Source organism: Dendrobates tinctorius, unplaced genomic scaffold (assembly GCF_039654945.1).
Source record: "Dendrobates tinctorius isolate UK_male_01 unplaced genomic scaffold, ASM3965494v1 ptg000115l, whole genome shotgun sequence".
Classification (NCBI taxonomy): Eukaryota; Metazoa; Chordata; class Amphibia; order Anura; family Dendrobatidae; genus Dendrobates; species Dendrobates tinctorius.
This window is the reverse complement of record NW_027361783.1, coordinates 22,804,464-22,823,136: the sequence shown is the minus strand read 5'-3', so window position 1 is coordinate 22,823,136 and position 18,673 is coordinate 22,804,464. Positions and strand designations below refer to the sequence as shown.

At 46.8% G+C, this 18,673-nt stretch overlaps 2 protein-coding genes across 6 annotated transcripts in view; one reads left to right on the top strand and one right to left on the bottom strand.

Annotated features, from left to right (window-relative positions):
* The window catches only part of FAM210A (family with sequence similarity 210 member A), a 39,943-nt gene extending 23,936 nt beyond the window's left edge, over positions 1 to 16,007 (bottom strand). The window contains exons 1-3 of one of the 3 annotated variants that reach the window (XM_073590033.1): positions 15,889 to 16,007; positions 7,114 to 7,224; positions 4,497 to 4,931 (exon numbers count right to left, since the gene is read on the bottom strand). In XM_073590033.1, the coding sequence (XP_073446134.1) occupies positions 4,497 to 4,918 (422 nt within the window). In that variant the 5' untranslated portion in view covers positions 4,919 to 4,931; positions 7,114 to 7,224; positions 15,889 to 16,007. Of the gene's footprint in view, positions 1 to 4,496; positions 4,932 to 7,113; positions 7,225 to 15,585; positions 15,801 to 15,888 lie in introns of those variants that run through there. The other 2 variants (XM_073590031.1, XM_073590032.1) reach the window with 2 other exon arrangements.
* RNMT (RNA guanine-7 methyltransferase) overlaps positions 15,940 to 18,673 on the top strand; it is a 73,546-nt gene continuing 70,812 nt past the window's right edge. The window contains exon 1 of one of the 3 annotated variants that reach the window (XM_073590029.1): positions 15,940 to 16,072. The gene's annotated coding sequence lies outside the window, so the exon portion shown is untranslated. Of the gene's footprint in view, positions 16,149 to 16,255; positions 16,384 to 18,673 lie in introns of those variants that run through there. The other 2 variants (XM_073590028.1, XM_073590030.1) reach the window with 2 other exon arrangements.

The following is an 18,673-nucleotide window of genomic DNA, read 5'->3' as shown; positions in this document are numbered from 1 at the left end:
TCGAAGAATGGACGAGGGAGGATCGGGGGCAGAAAGAGGTTCGAAACTTCGTGACAATGCATCCACCTTCACGTTCTTAGAACCAGGCCGGAAAGTTATGGAGAACTGGAACCGGGAAAAAAAAAAAAAAGAGTGACCACCGAGCCTGTCTGGGAGTCAACCTCTTTGCTGTGTTAATGTACTCCAAATTTTTATGGTCAGTGATAACCGTAATTGGATGTTCTGCCCCCTCCAAAAAATGCCTCCATTCTTCAAACGCTAGTTTTATAGCCAAGAGCTCTCTGTTCCCCACATCATAATTTCTCTCTGCCGGAGAGAACTTCTTGGAAAAAAAAAGCACAGGGTCTGAGATTAGTTAATGTAGCCGAACCTTGAGACAAAACAGCCCCCACCCCCACTTCGGACGCATCCACCTCTACCACAAACAGCTGTGACGGATTAGGCTGCACCAGAACTGGCGCGGACATAAAGCAATTCTTCAGACTCACAAAAGCTTGTTTGGCCGGAAGGGACCAATTTTTTGTATCGGCCCCCTTACATGTGAGATCGGTAATAGGTTTCACTATCTGAGAAAAACCCTTGATAAACCTCCGATAATAATTTGCAAACCCTAGAAAACGCTGCAGGCCCTTCAGGTCCTGGGGTTGGACCCAATCCGCAATGGCCTGCACCTTTTTGGGATCCATACGAAACCCCTGTGGGGAAATGATCAGCCCTAGAAAAGTTAACTCCTGCACAAAAAAGGTACACTTTTCTAATTTAACAAACAATTGGTTCTCTGAGTCTCTGGAGAACAATCTTAACATGAGATAGGTGAGACTGCTCGTCTGTGGAGAAAACCAAGATATCATCTAAATAAATGACAACAAAGCGGCCAATCAGGTCCGCAAAAATCACATTAATAAAATTCTGAAAAACGGCTGGTGCGTTGGCGAGACCGAACGGCATCACCAGATTCTCAAACAACCCTTCAGTAGTTAGAAATGCCGTTTTCCATTCATCCCCCTCTTTAATCCTGATAAGATTATAAGCCCCCCTAAGGTCTAGTTTGGAGAACCATTTTGCTCCCGAGAGCTGATTGCACAGATCGGGAATCAGCGGTAAGGGATAAGCATTTTTAACAGTGATTTTATTGAGTTCCCGGAAGTCGAGGCAGGGACGCAGGCCACCATCTTTCTTTTTAACAAAAAAGAACCCCGCTGCTATTGGAGAGACCGACGGTCTGATATGCCCTTTACGGAGACTTTCCTTTATATACTCTTTCATTGCCAAGCGTTCAGGCCCAGACAAATTAAACAGACGGGCTTTGGGTAATTTGGCCCCTGGGACTAAATCAATGTTACAATCAAAAGGCCTATGTGGGGGTAATGCCTCGGCCTCGCTTTCGAAGAACACATCCTCGAAGTCTTTCAGGCACTCCGGAATGCCCTCCAGACACACAGAAGATTCCAAGACAGTATTTGCAGGGGAAACACAACACACAGCTTTATAGGAACAGTCATCACATTTCAGACCCCATTTAACAATTACCCCCCTTTCCCAGTCAATTACCGGGTTGTGCCGCTGAAGCCACGGCATACCCAACACCAGCCCTTCAGGTAGATTATCCATAATGAAACATTTCATCTCCTCCGCATGAGAGGAGCCAACTTGTAACACAAAGGTATTGGTGGCATAACGAATCCCCGAACGGGTGAGAGGGGAGGAGTCAATTGCCACAATTTTCAACGGGGTCTCTAACCTGACTGTCCCTATCTTGGCCCTGGAGACGGTGCTGGCACTGACCAGGTTTAGAGAGGATCCGCAGTCAACCAAAGCTGTGGAAAAAAAACGACATTTGTCTACCAGCAGTTCAACATCAAGCAACAGCTTGGGGCATGAGGAAAAAGGTACCTGCGGGTCTGGGCAGCCTCCTCGATCACTACCCAGACCTAGTAGTTTCCCGACGGCTGGGAAGACGAGGGACAGGATGGACAGTCTCTCCTCCAATGTCCTGCTTCTCCACAATAAAAGCACAGCTGTTTATCGCGCCGGCGTCTCCTCTCTTTCTCTCTGATGGATGTGGCACCAATCTCCATGGGGATTGCACTGGCCCCAACTTCCTTGCTCCCAGTGAATAGAGGGGACTCAGATTGCATCACCCCTCTGGCCCTTAGCCGTCGATCCATCCGAACTGCCTGTGTCATGGCATCTTCCAGGGTATCAGGAGGCGGATGCAGAGCTAGGGTGTCCTGGAGGCGTTCTGCTAAGCCCCTACGGAATAGACCGCGGAGAGCCGCATCGTCCCAGGTGACTTCTGCTGCCCACCGCCGAAACTCAGAACAATACCACTCTGCAGAGTGCCAACCCTGACGTGCGCTCATCACCATGTCTTCCGCCAGGCGTACTCTATCAGGCTCATCATAGATACGGCCCAAGGCCTCAAAAAACGCATCCACAGTCATACGTTCTGGTGCTGTGGTTGCTAGCGAAAATGCCCAGGCTTGTGGGGCACCTCGCAACAGGGAGATAACTACCCCCACCCTCTGAAATTCTCCCCCGGATGAGCGAGGTCTCAGGGAGAAAAATAATTTACACCCCTCCCGGAACGCTCTGAACTCCTTTTTGTCTCCAGAAAAGGAGTCAGGCAGTTTAACCGGGGATTCAGGGGACGTAAGGGATACATCCCTACTCTCCGAAGACATAGCCCCTTGCATAGTATTAACCAGCTGCTGCTGGGTATGAGCCATACTGCGCTGTTCAACACTCATCTTTTGGAACATTTGAGAGAGCTGCTTCACTTGCTCTGACAATGCCTGCATCGGGTCCATGACTGCAGCAGACCCACCACACACTCACACACAGGTAGTAACAGAAGGATGAGTGGGGGGGGGGGGGAGAAAAGTAATAAGGTCGTTTATAATATCACGCTTACCCTTATCTGCAGGAGGGTAGCGTGACCGGTCAGCGGTCCCGGCGTAGGACCTGTGGAGGGGGCGGAGCGCTTGCAGAAGCACTCAGAAGCTGTAGGACCTAGCACCACGTGAACTGTGACGTCAGAGGGGGCGGAGCTTATCGCAGGGACGCTGAAGTGACAGGCAGAAGGCTCAGAAAGCCAGGAGTTTACACAGTAGCGATGGTCGGGCAAGCCAGAAGTCATACACAGGAGAATCAATGCGGTACAGAGTCAGGCAGAACAAGAATGGTCAGGGAAGCAGGAGGTCAGGCACGGGTCAGGCTGCACGGTACAAAATCAGAGAGTCAGAGAGTAGTCTTGGGAAGCCAAAGATCAGAAACACAGGTCGGGCTGCACGGTACAAAATCAGAAAGCCAAGAGACAGAAACCAAAATCCAGACCAGGTCATACACACAACAAACACAGAAAACAGGCGAGAGGCACTTAGCAAAGGCAGGGTCGGACACACTCAGGTATGAAGTATAAACGACAGAGAAGGTTGCTCGCCTGTGGCCATAAATACCCTCCCTGAGACCGAAGAGAGGCTCCAAGCATTAACCCTTCGCTTGTCAGACCAAAATTCCAGATACCATGACATTTAACCCTTTGCTTGTTAGACCAAAATTCCAGATACCATGACAATAAGATGCTCCATAGATCATTCCCCCATATGCTGCCCCCAAAAGATGCTCCATACATTATTCCCCTATATGCTGCCCCCATAAGATGCTCCATACATTATGCCCCCATGTGCTGCCGCTGCATTTAAAAATGAAAAAAATGACATACTCACCTCTCCGTTACTGCTGGCACCTGAGATATTCACCTGTCCCCCAGTCCATCGCTGCTTGCTGCTATCGGGCACGTCATCTGTCAGTGACGTTCAGACTGCAGGGGGCGCGCCGCGCACTAACCGCGTCACCGTGCCCTCTGCTGTCTGAACGTCACTAACAGATGACGTGCCAGACAGCAGCAAGCAGCGATGGACCCGGACAGGTGAGTATCGCTATACTCACCAGTCCTGGCGCTGTCTTTTCAGCCCCCAGCTTCTCCGTGATCTCCCTTCCTGCCTTCAGCGGTCACGTGGTACCGCTCATTAAGACCCATGAATATGCGCATATTCATGAGTTTAATGAGCGGTACCATGTAACCGCTGAAGGAAGGAAGGGAGATTGCGGAGAAGCTGGGGGCTGAAGAGACAGTGCCAGGACGGGTAAGTATCACCTGACACCCCCGCCCGGGCCGCCCCCCTGGTGTTTATGACTCGAATATAAGCCAAGAGGGGGACTTTCAGCCCAAAAAAATGGGCTGAAAATCTTGGCTTATATTCGAGTATATAATGAAATACTGAATGTAAACAAATTAAAAAAAAACAAAAAAAAAAACCATCTTTGGGCATGCCTACAAGAACCGGCTGAAATGTGCAAGCAATCCTGCAGAAAACCACCCTGTTATAAAACATATTACTGTGGTTTTCAAATTGACGGTCAGTGCTGCAGAATTTTGCAGATAACTGGCAGTTGTACCCATACAGCCGTACCCTTTCCCTGTAGATACTTACTTCACGGCAGCATAGTAAAATGTTCCCAGCCACACACTGGATGTCAGCACATGGACCGTCACCATCACTTTCCCATACTGCTTGAAAGTCTTTTTAAACCTCTGTACTAGGCCAATGGACTTGTCTTGTAAAGGATCGGTGTCCTCTATAGGGACCGGAGCATCGGCTGCAGAGCTTGTCTCTTTAATCTTCTCGGAGTTACTGGTATGAAGAGAAGGGATCTGGTGGTCTCCTTTGTCTTGTGATGAATTGTGTCTAGGGGCTGAATGAAACCATTGGTTTTGTCCATGAAACATTAAGACCTGGCCTCCCATCCTGGGAGAGAAGAGGCATGTTTGTGGTCTATGTGCTCTTAATGTTATAGTGGAAATGGAAATTATCCTGGAATTGCATCTCAAATACAAAGTCCTCAGTAGATGCATGATGACATCAAGCCTATGAGCAAAGGAGAAAAAAAGTCACCATAATGTACAAATATTAGCAGGCATGTGCGGCTTCCATAGAAAAGAGGTGTAGAAAGTAGTATTTACCACCCATGACTAAACACTGAGAATGTCACCCACCTAAAAACTCCTGTGCAACAGGTGTTATAACAAGCAGGTCATGTGTCAGCTAAATAAAAGTAACATTCATATTACATAGGGTTTAAATCCTACCTGGCTGCCTTACTGGAGCAGCAGCTACTGAGAGAAAATGAACGCATATCCTCCATGTAGCTGATCGCTTCCAATCATTGGGGCAGAGCAGGGAGCAGTTACAGTCACTGCTCACTATAGTGAGTGCAACTCTAATGTTCTGTGCACATGCACGAGAGCGCACTGCAGATCAAGTGGTCAAAGAGGGGGAGTGGTTACAAGGTGCTTACTGTGTAATGAAGGGTACTGTACCTTTTTCCTGCACAGCACTGATGGCAGGAAGGGAGCGGCTACAGGGAGGATATATGGTCATTTTCTCCTTGTAGCCGCTGCTCCAGTAAAGCAGGATTTTAACACTATTTACCTGTAGATTAAACCTATAACTGCAGAGAAGTAGCATTTCTGCACATGACAAGTTCCGTTTAAATACCACAGTCTAGTGTTTTTCTTTTAGTGGATCCAAACTATATATAAAAAAATACCATGAAACCATTTCTTGTTCTTCTCTTTCTTGAACATGTTTTTGATCTTGGCTTCAGAGGGCCAGATCGTTAGGTACTTCCACTGCTGATGAATGATTGCCCTTCCTTCAGTTACTCTATTGCTCCGCCATGATTGTGCTTGTCGATGCCGTACAATGGAAAGTCTCTTCCAGTAAAAGCACGATTGTGGTCTAATGTCAGAGTGCAATAAGTACATGATTGTGCTGCTAAAAATCCTTCAGCCCATGAATGGTGGCACAAATCACAGTAAGGGCTTAAGCACGCCTATTAGAAAGCACTTACAGATATAGACCCATGCGGTACCTCTACGTGCATCCAATATCATACAGTAGAAACGGACATTTTTTTCTCACTAACTATAGACACCATGGAGAGGCCTATGCTGCAGAACAGGCTCCGTGCATATAGCCCTAGTGCTGTATACATCAGGGCTTAAATATTACATCCTACCCAGATCTGCACAGTAACTACCATATTGTATTACACCTGTGCAGACCCATTACAAATAATTATCCTTAATTATGAAGTTACAAATGGAGACAAGGTGTATAAATGATTGGCTCTGCAGTGAGTGGCAGCACTTAGTTTGAATAGTCAGTCATCCTGTGTTGATAGAGTCCCTTTAAAAGAAGTTCCGAATGGCTGAACATATGCAAAATAAGTCATTATTACATTTCAATGCATATGTGCATACTTTTTGGTGCTTCCTTGCAGAATCCACCTGAAAAAGCTGTTGTGTGCACATACCCTAAGGCTTCCCTCACATACGTGAAGGATTTACCGTATATACTCGCGTATAAGCTGAGATTTTCAGCCCATTTTTTTGGGCTGAAAGTCTCCCCCCCCCCCTCGGCTTATACGCGAGTCATATACTGGGGGTCGGTGGGTGTCAGATCATACCGAACCCCCCCTGGCATGGTCTCTGCAGCCTCCCCACTTCTCCCACGGTCTCAGGCACCCTCCTTCAGCGGTCACGTGGTACCGCTCATTAAAGTCATGAATATGGTCATATTCATGACTTTAATGAGCGGTACCACGTGACCGCTGAAGGAAGGAATAGCTGCTGGAGACCACGCCAGTAGGGGCTGCAGAGACCGCACCAGGAGGGGGTAAGTATATGCGATATTCACCTGTCCCCGGTCCAACGCTGCGGCCGCTCTGTCCGTGTCCTCTGGCTGTGATGTTCAGGTCACAGTTTCCATTGTGCCAGACATAACGTTTGTGCACCCATAGTCATTGGCTCACAATTCAGCATGTTCAGCTGAAAGTAACCTACCCAGGATCTGAAATTGGGTAATGGTGCCGAAAAATCTCTCTTTAACTCTGCTCATGGTACAACAGTTTGTCAAGCAGTTAAGAAAACGCTGCCACTACTCAAAACACTCCCATATCATGGAACGAGGAAACGGTAGCATTGCTTTATGAAACATTGTATTCGGTTAGGATACAAGCAATTGGTGCGTGGACAGCAATTCTTACCTTATCTGACGATATATAAAAAATAGCCAGTAAAGGGAAATAGAGACCACAATGTGCTGTCATAAACTTGCTGAACATGTGACCATCATACTGTGCAATCAAGAACGATTTCTGCAAAAAAAACATAAAACCAAATAAGCTTAGTATAAAAAATGTTAATAAAAACTTTTACTACATTTTGAGTATTAAAATGATAACACGGTTCAAGCCTTAAAGAGATGGAGAAATGAAGACAGGCTGTGTTTGTCTCACTCTTCTGCAAAAAAACTAAAAAAAAAAACAAAAACAAAAAAAACAAAACCTAAAAAACAAAGACCATACACGCACAGCAATAGGACCAATGTTATTCAATGGGGCAGAGGAGACTAGCAATTTTTTTTCACGTGTAAAAAAAAAAAAAAAAAAAAAAAAAAAAAAAAAATATATAGATTTGCAGCATTCACTAGTTTCTGCTGTAAATCAGATGCAAGTGGCCTATTCAAGTCAATGGGAGCCATGCAGAGACAGCGTAGCATACATTTTTTACATACACATTGCAATTCTGTTACATAGCAAACTGTAGAGTGATTAATAGCTTCTGGTGGAAAAAAAGGGTTGTATAGGCACTGCACATGGATAATAAGTGAACAAACAAAATCGTTAGTTTTCTGGAAGAAACGTTCAATTCTTTATATGCTTGTGTGAAAGTGGTCTTAAGAGCAGCTCCCTCTGGTGGCCGCAGCCAGTACGTGCATTGCATAGCAGACATTTTTTTTTAATGGCTGCTGCTTCGCTCAATGATATCAGCAAATCTCTCAGGGTGTGAGAGATCTGAATTGATCAGCTCATCAATAACCCAGTTTCCATATAGAAAACAGTTGTCTTCATGAGACAATCCTATAAAAGAGAAATTCCGCACTAAAGATAGAAAAGGCTATACTCACACGTTGCAGGTTTTTGGTACAGTAATGAATATTTACCTCCCCCTCACCCAATTTCAGTGCTATAACAGTTAAATAAGTGCCCTGGGAACAAGGCTTACAATAGACACTGGGAAAGAACTGAAATACAAAAAAGACACACGACCCCAAGATCAAAGGCAGCCACGTGTTGTAGGATTTCTGTATTTTATTAGAAACTTAATGACCAGTCCAGCAGATTAAATCCAGGATCTATACTGGTACAAGGCCCACTCTGAGATGTAGGTGATTCACGTCTGATCTTTTCAGTTTCCCTCTACAATGGTCCAAACTCCCTGAACACGCGAACAGAAAATCCCTTAAAAAACTAGTTTTTTTCAATATACGGAAAAACAAAACACACCAATGCCCGTGTATAAATTTAAACAGAATAAAAAAAAAAAAAAAAATGCATATATATCTTTTTACGTCATTTATTTCCCTTCGTATGATCGGTGCTTTTCACAATTTCAGCTCCCTGGACACCATCTATTATATAAAGCTCAATGTGGGTATGTCTGTCTGTCTGTCCGGGATTGGCATCCGCACCGTCGCAGCTACAGCCACAAAATTTAGCACAGTCACACGTCTGGACCCCGAGAGTGTCCTAGGCTATGTTGTGAGGCGAAATTTTAACCCCGCGCGTTCCAATTCACCAAACAATTTTGCCACTATCTACATAATGGGGTTAAAAAAGTGTGTGTATCAAGCCCCGCCCCTCATTATGATATCATAATGGTTGCCATGGCGACGCTGATGTCATCGTAGGTTACAAGCCCCGCCGCTCATTATGATGTCATAATGGTTGACTATGGGATGGAGGATGTGTGATGGGTATATGGGCATGGGACTATGGGATGGAGGATGTGTGATGGGTATATGGGCATGGGACTATGGGATGGAGGATGTGTGATGGGTATATGGGCCCTCGACTATGGGATGGAGGATATGTGTGATGGGTATATGGGCACGGGCCTATGGGATCGTAGATATGTATGATGGGTATATGGGCATGGGACTATGGGATGGCGGATATGTATGATGGGTATATGGGCATGGGACTATGAGATGAAGGATGTGTGATGGGTATATGGTCACTCGACTATGGGATGGCGAATATGTATGATGGGTATATGGGCATGGGACTATGGGATGGAGAATATGTATGATGGGTATATATATATGGGCATGGGACTATGGGATGGAGGATGTGTGATGGGTATATGGGCATGGGACTATGGGATGGAGGATGTGTGATGGGTATATGGGCATGGGACTATGGGATGGAGGATGTGTGATGGGTATATGGGCCCTCGACTATGGGATGGAGGATATGTGTGATGGGTATATGGGCACAGGCCTATGGGATCGTAGATATGTATGATGGGTATATGGGCATGGGACTATGGGATGGAGGATAATTATAATTTGTTATAACTAACCACAGTTAGTTACTATGCCCAGGCAGTGCCGGGCTCTTCAGCTAGTACAGAATAAATGGTGGAGCAATGTCACACGTCTGCCATGGAGGGAATAAAGGTCCCGACACTCAGTGGTGACACAGACTTATTCCATTGCCAGTAGGAACACACTGAGCTCCAGGAACTGCGGGTCTGCACTGTGTTACTATAGAGCAGGTTGGATGAGAATCAGTGTCGGGTGGAGATGTCAACGGCAACATTGCCTCTGGGGTCCACTGTTCAGCCGCATGCAAATATTCCCAACACAAGTTTACCGCTACTTCTGTAGAAGAATATTCTGGCTAGTTTGATGAATAAATGACTGCTTATTTCAAGTAATTACAATTCTCTTCGGGTGTTTTTGTTACATCTGTAAATATGTTGTGTGCAAACATAGGAAGTTTGGCTCCGGAGCGGCAAGATCCCATACTGCACCTACGGCAATATACGCCAGCCAGCACGCCTCTGACGTCTTATGGGGGCACTGCGAGGTCTGTCACATTCATACTTGTTAGAAAACATGTGGCATGGTCCTTGGTACGCAGATGACAGAACAGTGCTTCTAGGGAAGATCTCTGATATGGTGACACCTGGTGGTCCTATGCATTCAGTGCACAGAGCCTCGGCTCCGCTATGTTATCACTGTACAGAAAGGGCCTCACTGTGTAACTAAGCAGATGTGTGATCCTATAGTGCAGTCACACTCGTGGCCTTCAGCTTCACAATCTGATGGGGAATGTTCTCTTTACAACCAGGACAACATAGGATGGATTCACAGATTGCAGATATGGGGCGTATTTCCCGAAAGCTGCACCAGTAAGGATCCTGTTTCACTTAGCAATGCACCAGCGATCCCGACAATGATACGACCTGGTCAGGATCGCTGGTGCATCGCTAAATGGTCGCTAGTGAGCTGTCAAACAGATCTACTCAGCATCGATCCAGCGATCCTCGGCGGTCGTTGGTACCTTGTCACACAGCGGCTATTCAGACGACTCCCGTCTGTGTCCCTGAGTTCTGCGTCGCCGGCGAGGTCGCTCGTCGGGTCAGACACAGCGATGCGTGCTGGCCAGCGGGACACCGACGACGAAAAAATGGCCCAGGACATTCCAGCACAATCAGCGATATCCAGCGGGAGGGCCAGTCGCTGCTGCGTGTCACATGTAGCGAGGTCGCTGTTGCATCACAAAATCGGTGACGCTTCAGCGATCTCGCTATGTGAGAAGGGGGCTTAAGGTGAGGAAGACTCTAAAAATCTGATCTAGACATTGCAGGTATTTAACACCAATCAACGGCCCCGCAGTGTAGATTATAAAGTCTGCCCCACGTTAATTCTGGGTGTGAAAATCATTCATCCTCAGTAGCTCCAAGGTGACATTTTCAAACACAATTCACAATAAAATCCCTGTGTACCATGTGCAGATTTGGCTGCGGAAATGCTGCACACAGTGGAGCGCCACATGAAGGCCACAACGTGTGCACTGACCATTAGGCTAAGTTCGCACGTGGCGTTTTTGCAGCTTTTCTTATGCAAATTTTCAGCTGCTATTCACAGTACCAGCAGTCTGAGATTTCAGAAATCTTATGCACACAGCTTGGCTTTTGTATCATCAAGATTTTGTGCTTTGTTTTTTTTTTTTTTCTGCACACTGGATCATGCCACTTCTTTCAGCGTTTTTCACCCATTGAAATTAATGTACGATGAAAAAAAAACGCAGTTATCAGGTTTTACTGCGTTTTTTGTGCCAAAACCTGATTCTATACAAAAAGGATTTGGTTTTCAACACTAAACTTTATCAGCATGCACAAGAAAAATCAATCTAGCATGCCAAAACCGAAGCAAAAAGATGCAAGTAACACAAGGGAAAACATGCTTTTTCTCTGCAGCTTCTTTCAAGAGATCAGGTTTTTCTGCAGAAAAGAAAAAAAAAAAAAAAGCCAACTAGTGTGAACCTACCCTAAAGTGTACGGAAATCCAGGAAGATCGTGTAGTAGAATTTCAGTTTTTGTTGCAATTTCCACTGCAGAAATGCAGCAGATTTTGGTTAGGTTCACAAGTTGCGTTTTTTTCCCTGCAGGCAAAACCTGCTCTCCTGGCAGTAAAGAAGCAGCTTACGAAAAACAGGTTTTGTTCCATTTTATTCAGGATCCCAAAGTTCAGCTTTGTTTCCACCACAAAAGCATGAACACAGGTCACCAATGCAAGACGTACAGCTCTGTCAAAAATTAAGAGACCACTACTAACAACGTGTCTTCAAATTTCCAAGCACTAAATTTTGTATTTATTTTCAGAAAATGAGAAATGGTCAAAATAACAAAAAAATGCAGTGCTTGTAGACCTCAAATAATGCTAAGAAAACAAGTTCATAATCATTTAGAAACAACAATACTAATGTTTTAACTCAGGAAGAGTTCAGAAATCAATATTTTGTGGAATAACCATGATTTTTAATCACAGCTTTCACGTGTCTTGGCATGCTTTCCACAAGCCTTTCACACTGCTTTTGGGTGACCTTATGCCACTCCTGGTACAGAAATGTAAGCAATTCTTCTTTGTTTGATGGCTTGTGACTATCCATCATCCTCTTGATTACATTCCAGAGGTTTTTAATGGGGTTCAGATCTGGAAATTGGGCTGGCCATGACAGGGAATTTGATGTGGTGGTCCTTCATCCACACATTGGTTGACCTAGCTGTATGGAATGGTGCATTGTCCTGCTGGAAATAAACAGAGTTGGGGAACATTTCCTGCGCAGAAGGAATCAACCGTTTTTCCAGGATAACCTTGTATGCAGCTTGATTCATACGTCCTTCGCAAAGAATAACTTGCCTAATTCCAGCCTTGCTGAAGAATCCCTAGATCATCACCGATCCTCCACCAAATTTCACAGTGGGTGCAAGACATTGTGGCTTGTACGCCTCTCCAGGTCTCTGTCTAACCATTAGACGACCATGTTTTGGGCAAAGCTGAAAATTAGACTCATCAGAGAAGATGACCTTACTCCAGTCCTTTATGGTCCAATCCTTATGGTCTTTGGCAAACTTCAGCCTGGCTCTCCTTTGCTTCTCATTGATGAAAGGTTTTTTTCTAGCTTTAGATGACTTGAGCCCTGCCTCTAGGAACCTCTTACGAACTGATCTTGCAGCGCACTTCTCCCCAGCTACCATTTGCCGTTCATTTCGTAGGTCACTTGATGTCATCCTGCGGTTCCTGAGTGACATTCGAATAAGATGACGGTCATCCTGGTCAGTGGTGAGTCGCCCTCTGCCGGTCTGTAGCTTTGTTGTTCCCAATATCTGCTGCTTGACCTTGTTGTAATGGACTGCCGTCTTAGAAATTTTAAAGGATGGAAGCAACATGACGCTCACTGTAACGCCTCTGCTAGTAAAGTCAAAATTGAGCCCATCTTTTCCTCATTCAAAACTTTTCAACTCCTTTGGCATGGTTAAAAGTTACTTTTTCATTCCTATTACTTTTGGGAAATTACTTGCACTTGTTTTTCCATCCAGCTTGTCCTATTGCAAGAGGATTGTGACACCACAGCAGGGTTTTTTATACTTTCCTTCATTAAATAAGATTTGGTTCAGGTGATCACCTAATCAGAAGCACAGTAAGTAGAATGATGTGTACTCTGGTTGGAATTCAACTGACAATGGAATGGAATGGCTGTCAGACGTGTAGAGAAGCTGATTTTTATAAAACTAGGCAGTTTTCTTCAGCACATTTTAAAAAGAAACGAGCACGCAGGTTTCTAAGGCAGGGTTTCCCAACTCCAGTCCTCAAGGCACACCAACAGATCATGTTTTCAGGATTTCCTTAGTATTGCTCAGGTGATAATTGCTTCACCTGTGCAATACAAAGGAAATCCTGAAAACATGATCTGTTGGTGTGCCTTGAGGACTGGAGTTGGGAAACCCTGTTCTAAGGTACACATCGGGTAACTAAGTGACGCACGCCGCTTAGTAACCCGATATTTACCTTAGAGACCAGCGTCCTTACTGGTGCTGATCGCTGGTGAAGCTGCCTGTTTGGCAGCTCACCAGCGATCATGTAGCGATGCACCAGCGATCCTGACAAGGTCGTATCGTTGTCGGGATCGCTGGTCCATCTTTATGTGTGACGGGGCCTTAAGACATGGACAGAGCATTGAGTTTGTAGGATACTGATTACTTTCACACTTTGGTCAGCCCTTGAGTTGATCAGGTATCGTTCAGTATCACACCTTGGTCAGACAATGTTTACTTTACACAAATCACTAATTTAATTAAACTGCACTAATCCTAACTGCCATATTCTCAGGTGATGACACAAGACATTATGGTTTACACTTGGGAAAAATCACTAAACTAAATGGGTTTCACATACTGCTGTACTTTTTTTTTTTTTAACTAAAAATGCAGCATTTTTTATACAATTCACCATACAGTGCGAGAGATATGAGAGTCTTAATTTAGTACTTATTTTCATGATCTTTACAAGGGGGCAGTGATCGCAGGGTAATTATGCAGAGCAGTCTAAAGACATACCCCACAAAACCATGAGAGCAACACCCCATAGTAAAAAAACAAAGGCTCACATCTCTGGAACACATTCAGGTGAAATGGATGGTGGCGCAGAGACCCGCCGGATCGCTGCACTGCAATAAAAGCCGTCAGCCAATCAGTGGCCAGCTGCAGATGTTGGCTTACCAATGAAGTCATGCAATGCCCGTTCCAACTACAGAAGAGGACGCCATGCAGTGTGAAAGCGGAGGAAGATCAGTAGAATAATTTGTTTTTTTTAAAATGTGCTGAAGAAAACAGAAGGGGTCCAGGATGGGGACATAATACCAGAAAGGTTTCCAGTATGGGGACGTAATACCAGAAAGGGGTCCAGGATGGGGGAGATTATTACAAGGAGCCAGGAGGGGGCTACATGGGGGGGTGAACACGTCCTTATAGAATCTAGAACGCTACAACGGCACATATATCTGACCAACATGCAGGCGGGGGACCCAGGTCCAAGTTTTGCACAGGGGCCCATCGTACTCTAGTTACAACACTGCAAATGGCGGATTAAAAAAAAACAAAAAAACCCACGGAATATTCAGGGGAGCAGCAGGAATAAAATAAGAGCAGGGCAGTGACACTTTTGACCAGGTGACAGGTCCTCTGTCAGTACATTTCTACAATACAAACTTTGCACAAGGGCGATGAGTGCGATCTGTGCCAGGTGGCCATCCCAGGTCTGGCATCACTCTCACCACATACTTCCTATGTAAGAAGGAACAAATGCCTTCATACTTCTGATTTATGGGGATGTAGCTGGGTGTGTGACGGAAAAAAAGGGCAATGACACATTCTTCAGAGCCAAAGGTCCTCCATACAAGGCCGGGCACTGAGGAGCCATGCACAGGATTTCATTCAGCCTTGTCAGCTGAGCTCCCTGCATTACTCATAATCATAGGCCAGAGGAGCTACTGCCGGAGGGTCTACTTCCAGGGGCCACAAGGGCTACTACTGGAGGGGCTACTGCTAGGGGCAGGAGGGGCTAGTGGCAGAGGGGCCACTGCCAGAAGGGCCACTGCCAGGAGCCAGAGGGGCTAGTGGCAGAGAGGCTACTGCCAGAGGAGCTGTCAGAGGGTCTACTGCTAGGGGCAGGAGGGGCTAGTGGCAGAGGGGCTACTGCTAGGGGCAGGAGGGGCTAGTGGCAGAGGGGCTACTGCTAGGGGCAGGAGGGGCTAGTGGCAGAGGGGCTACTGCTAGGGGCAGGAGGGGCTAGTGGCAGAGGGGCTACTGCTAGGGGCAGGAGGGGCTAGTGGCAGAGGGGCTACTGCTAGGGGCAGGAGGGGCTACTGGCAGAGGGGCTACTGCTAGGGGCAGGAGGGGCTACTGGCAGAGGGGCTACTGGCAGAGGGGCTACTGGCAGAGGGGCTACTGGCAGAGGGGCTACTGGCAGAGGTGCTACTCTGCCAGAGACTGGAAGTAATCATATGTAGGAAACTTTTCCAAGTCTGACACTGCCAGTGATAGGAGCACGCCATGCAATGCGCCTGACCCCTGGCATGTCGCTATGTACTGCCCCCACATGTCACCTCAAGGGTATGAAGGAGGGCCGGCCCAGGGCCCTGCCAGTGAACGGAGCTCTGCCGGTACCTGCACCCGTCCTCGGCTGCTCTACTGCTCTCATTCAGCGGCTGCAAATGACAAGAATGTCCCCAGTTTCCAGGTTGAGCCCGTGCACCGCGCTCGATCCAGACCCGCCCACTCAGCCACTGCCAGCAGAGGAAGGTCTGCGCATGCGCGAGCAGGGGAGATTGCTAGCTATTGCGTTGGTTGAAGATTCATTGTTGTGAGATGTCACGCTAAAGCCAACCCTTTACCAGTAGTAACGTTACCAGAGAATGGAGCCCAAGAAATCATGTTGGTTATTCGGGTTTTGATGTAGAATTTGGAACTTGAAATGTTACAGGGTGTAATGTCTCCTCCGAGCCGCTGGTGGCGCTGTCGTTCTCTCTCTGTCTCAGGATATCCCGGATACTTTGCGCCGCGGGCAGGAGTTGTTCACAGCAGTGACTTCCGGTGAGCGCTGTGTGTCTGTGTTGTTGATGTAGCGGCATTGTCTGCAGCTTTTCCCCGTAGCTGCTGCTAGTCTCAGGTGAGTGAGTGGAGCGGTGTGCTGGCGGCTTATATAGGCCGGTGTCCACAGCTGGAGGGCACAAGAGCGGGCACAGCCAGAAGAGGCGCCTGTGGGGTCCAATAACAGTACCGCCCGCTCGGGATGTACATGTGGCCCCTTTACCTCATGGGCCCCAGTGTGGCTGCGCAGGTTACACCAGTGGTCTGCCCGCCTCTATCAGGGGAGCTGTAGGTGCTGCAGGCGCCCTCCACAGGTAATAACTACAAAATCCGAGAAATCATTTGCATCCGCAGAGATGGTGAATCAGCAGTGGTCAAGCATCTGCCCTCCGCTCCGGCCGGTGGTGGGGGTCCCAGCAGTCAGACCCCAGCAATCAGCACGTGATCCCTTTGGCATTCATAGAGTTAAAACTATAAATGATTTCTCAGATCCGCATGTCCGATCGCACGTTATGTGAGATACTGCCCCCGCACAGAGGTCTGGCAGCAGCTTCTCCCCTATGGAGGTCCAGAGACAGGCCAGTCTGGTGTGGCTCCAGCTGGTTTCTTCATGACCCAGGTGATCGTCAGGTCTCCGGTGTACATGGGGGAGAGACCTGTCCGTCATCTCTAGTGCTGGTAGAAGCGCCCAGGACATAAATGGATTAGCCTGGTGTCTCCCTATGGTCCCCAACTGAATCTTAAAGGTACTGTCACACTTAGCGATGTACCAGCGATCCCGACCAGCGATGTGACGCTGTCAGGATCGCTGGTGCATTGCTAGGTGGTCACTAGTGAGCTGCCACACAGGCAGATCTCACCAGCGACATCGCTGGGGACGGGGGTCGCTACTTAAGGCCCTTTTACATTTAGCGATGCACCAGCGATCCGACCCGGTCAGGATCTCTGGAGCATCGCTAAATGATCGCTAGTGAGCTTTCACAAAGAAAGATCTCGCAGCGATGCAGCAGCGACGCAGCGCATGATACTCACCTTTCACACACAGCGATCCTGACGTCCTCCCGCCCGCCTCCACACGTCGCTCGTCGGCGCCAGCAGGAAGCCCAGCAGGAAGCTGACGACGAGAAATGGAGCCGCCCGATCGGCGACGGACAGCGGGGGAGCGGTCCGAGGTAAGTATCACACATAGCGATATTGCTAGTGATATCGCTATAATGTCACAAAATCGGTGACGTTATAGCGATATCACTATGTGTAAAACCCCCTTTACTGTCACACCAGGCGATCCTGCGTCCTGCCGCCCGGCTCCACGCGTCGCTCGTCGTCACAGCAGGAACCTGACGACGAGAAACAGTCCTGGATGTTCTCGCGCGATCAGCGATAAGCAGCGGGTTGTAGGTAAGTATCACACACAGCGATATCGCTAGCAATATCGCTATAACGTCACAAGTTATAGCGATATTGCTAGCGATATCGCTTAGTGTGACAGTACCTTAAAGCTCTATTTTCTCTGAAGATGTACTGGACTGTAAGCACGCAGCCAGGCTCTGATTCATGCTGCTTGTGGTTCAGGCTGCATGCATCTTGACAGATTCCCATTTAAAGCTCAGCCAAACATACACATATGTGAGGATCAAAACAATTGTGGGGGGAATGTGCTAAGGTGTCTGACCACCTCTAGTCAAATGCTATTGAAAAAGAGGAATTCATATTCTCAGATTTGTGGTCCCGTTTTTCACTACATGAGATATATATTCACACTTGTTATTTCACTGTCGATGTATCAAGTTCATTTTCAGTATAAATATTGTGATTGATGACAATCACTGTAAGGATCAGTTCACACCTGCATTTAGAATTCCCTTTGTCGCTTCTATTGTAATAGCAGTTAAACACAATTCATGTGGAAAACTGTTCCATATCACAGTGGATCAAGGCTGAAGCTGACGAGCCCCCCTGACTATAAGTGGGCCGCCCTGTTTCTGTTTTCTCTATTTTTGAACTGAAAGTTCTGCACACTGCACATTTCCTTACTTTAAAAAAAAAATATTACTGTCAGTTTGTCCTTCTGCTTTCCAGGAAAAAGAAATGCTAAAACATCAGTTAATGTCGCAGCTTTGTCTTCCTCCACACAAGGGTCCTCTGCAGTAGCAAAAACAGAGTTTTTAGTAGCAAACTTCGTTCCGAAAATGTAATGGATTTATAGCTAATTTCAACCTGAAATTAGCTGCAGCATAAATCGCCATGCGATCCACATTGTCAGTTGGAATATGCAGCCATTAGATTGACGACAACCAGTCCATAATGCTGCTTCTGTAATACGCTGCATAAAATGTGATGGAAAATCGGCAGCTCATTCACGGTGTGGTGGCCATAAAAGGGAGGGGCAATTTCCCTGAGAATTTGCCATTAGTGCAATAGATGGTGTAGACCATCGAGTCGAATCACAGCTTTTAGAAAAGGATTTCCATGCATTCCAGCATTGGTTTTTACATTACTACTTTTTGTCCACTATAAAGTGGTCAGAAAATCTTTGTCGTATCGTAACAGCATCCAAATACTGGTGGGCAGCTCAGTCGCTGTTCACATCTGGACAATGGTTTC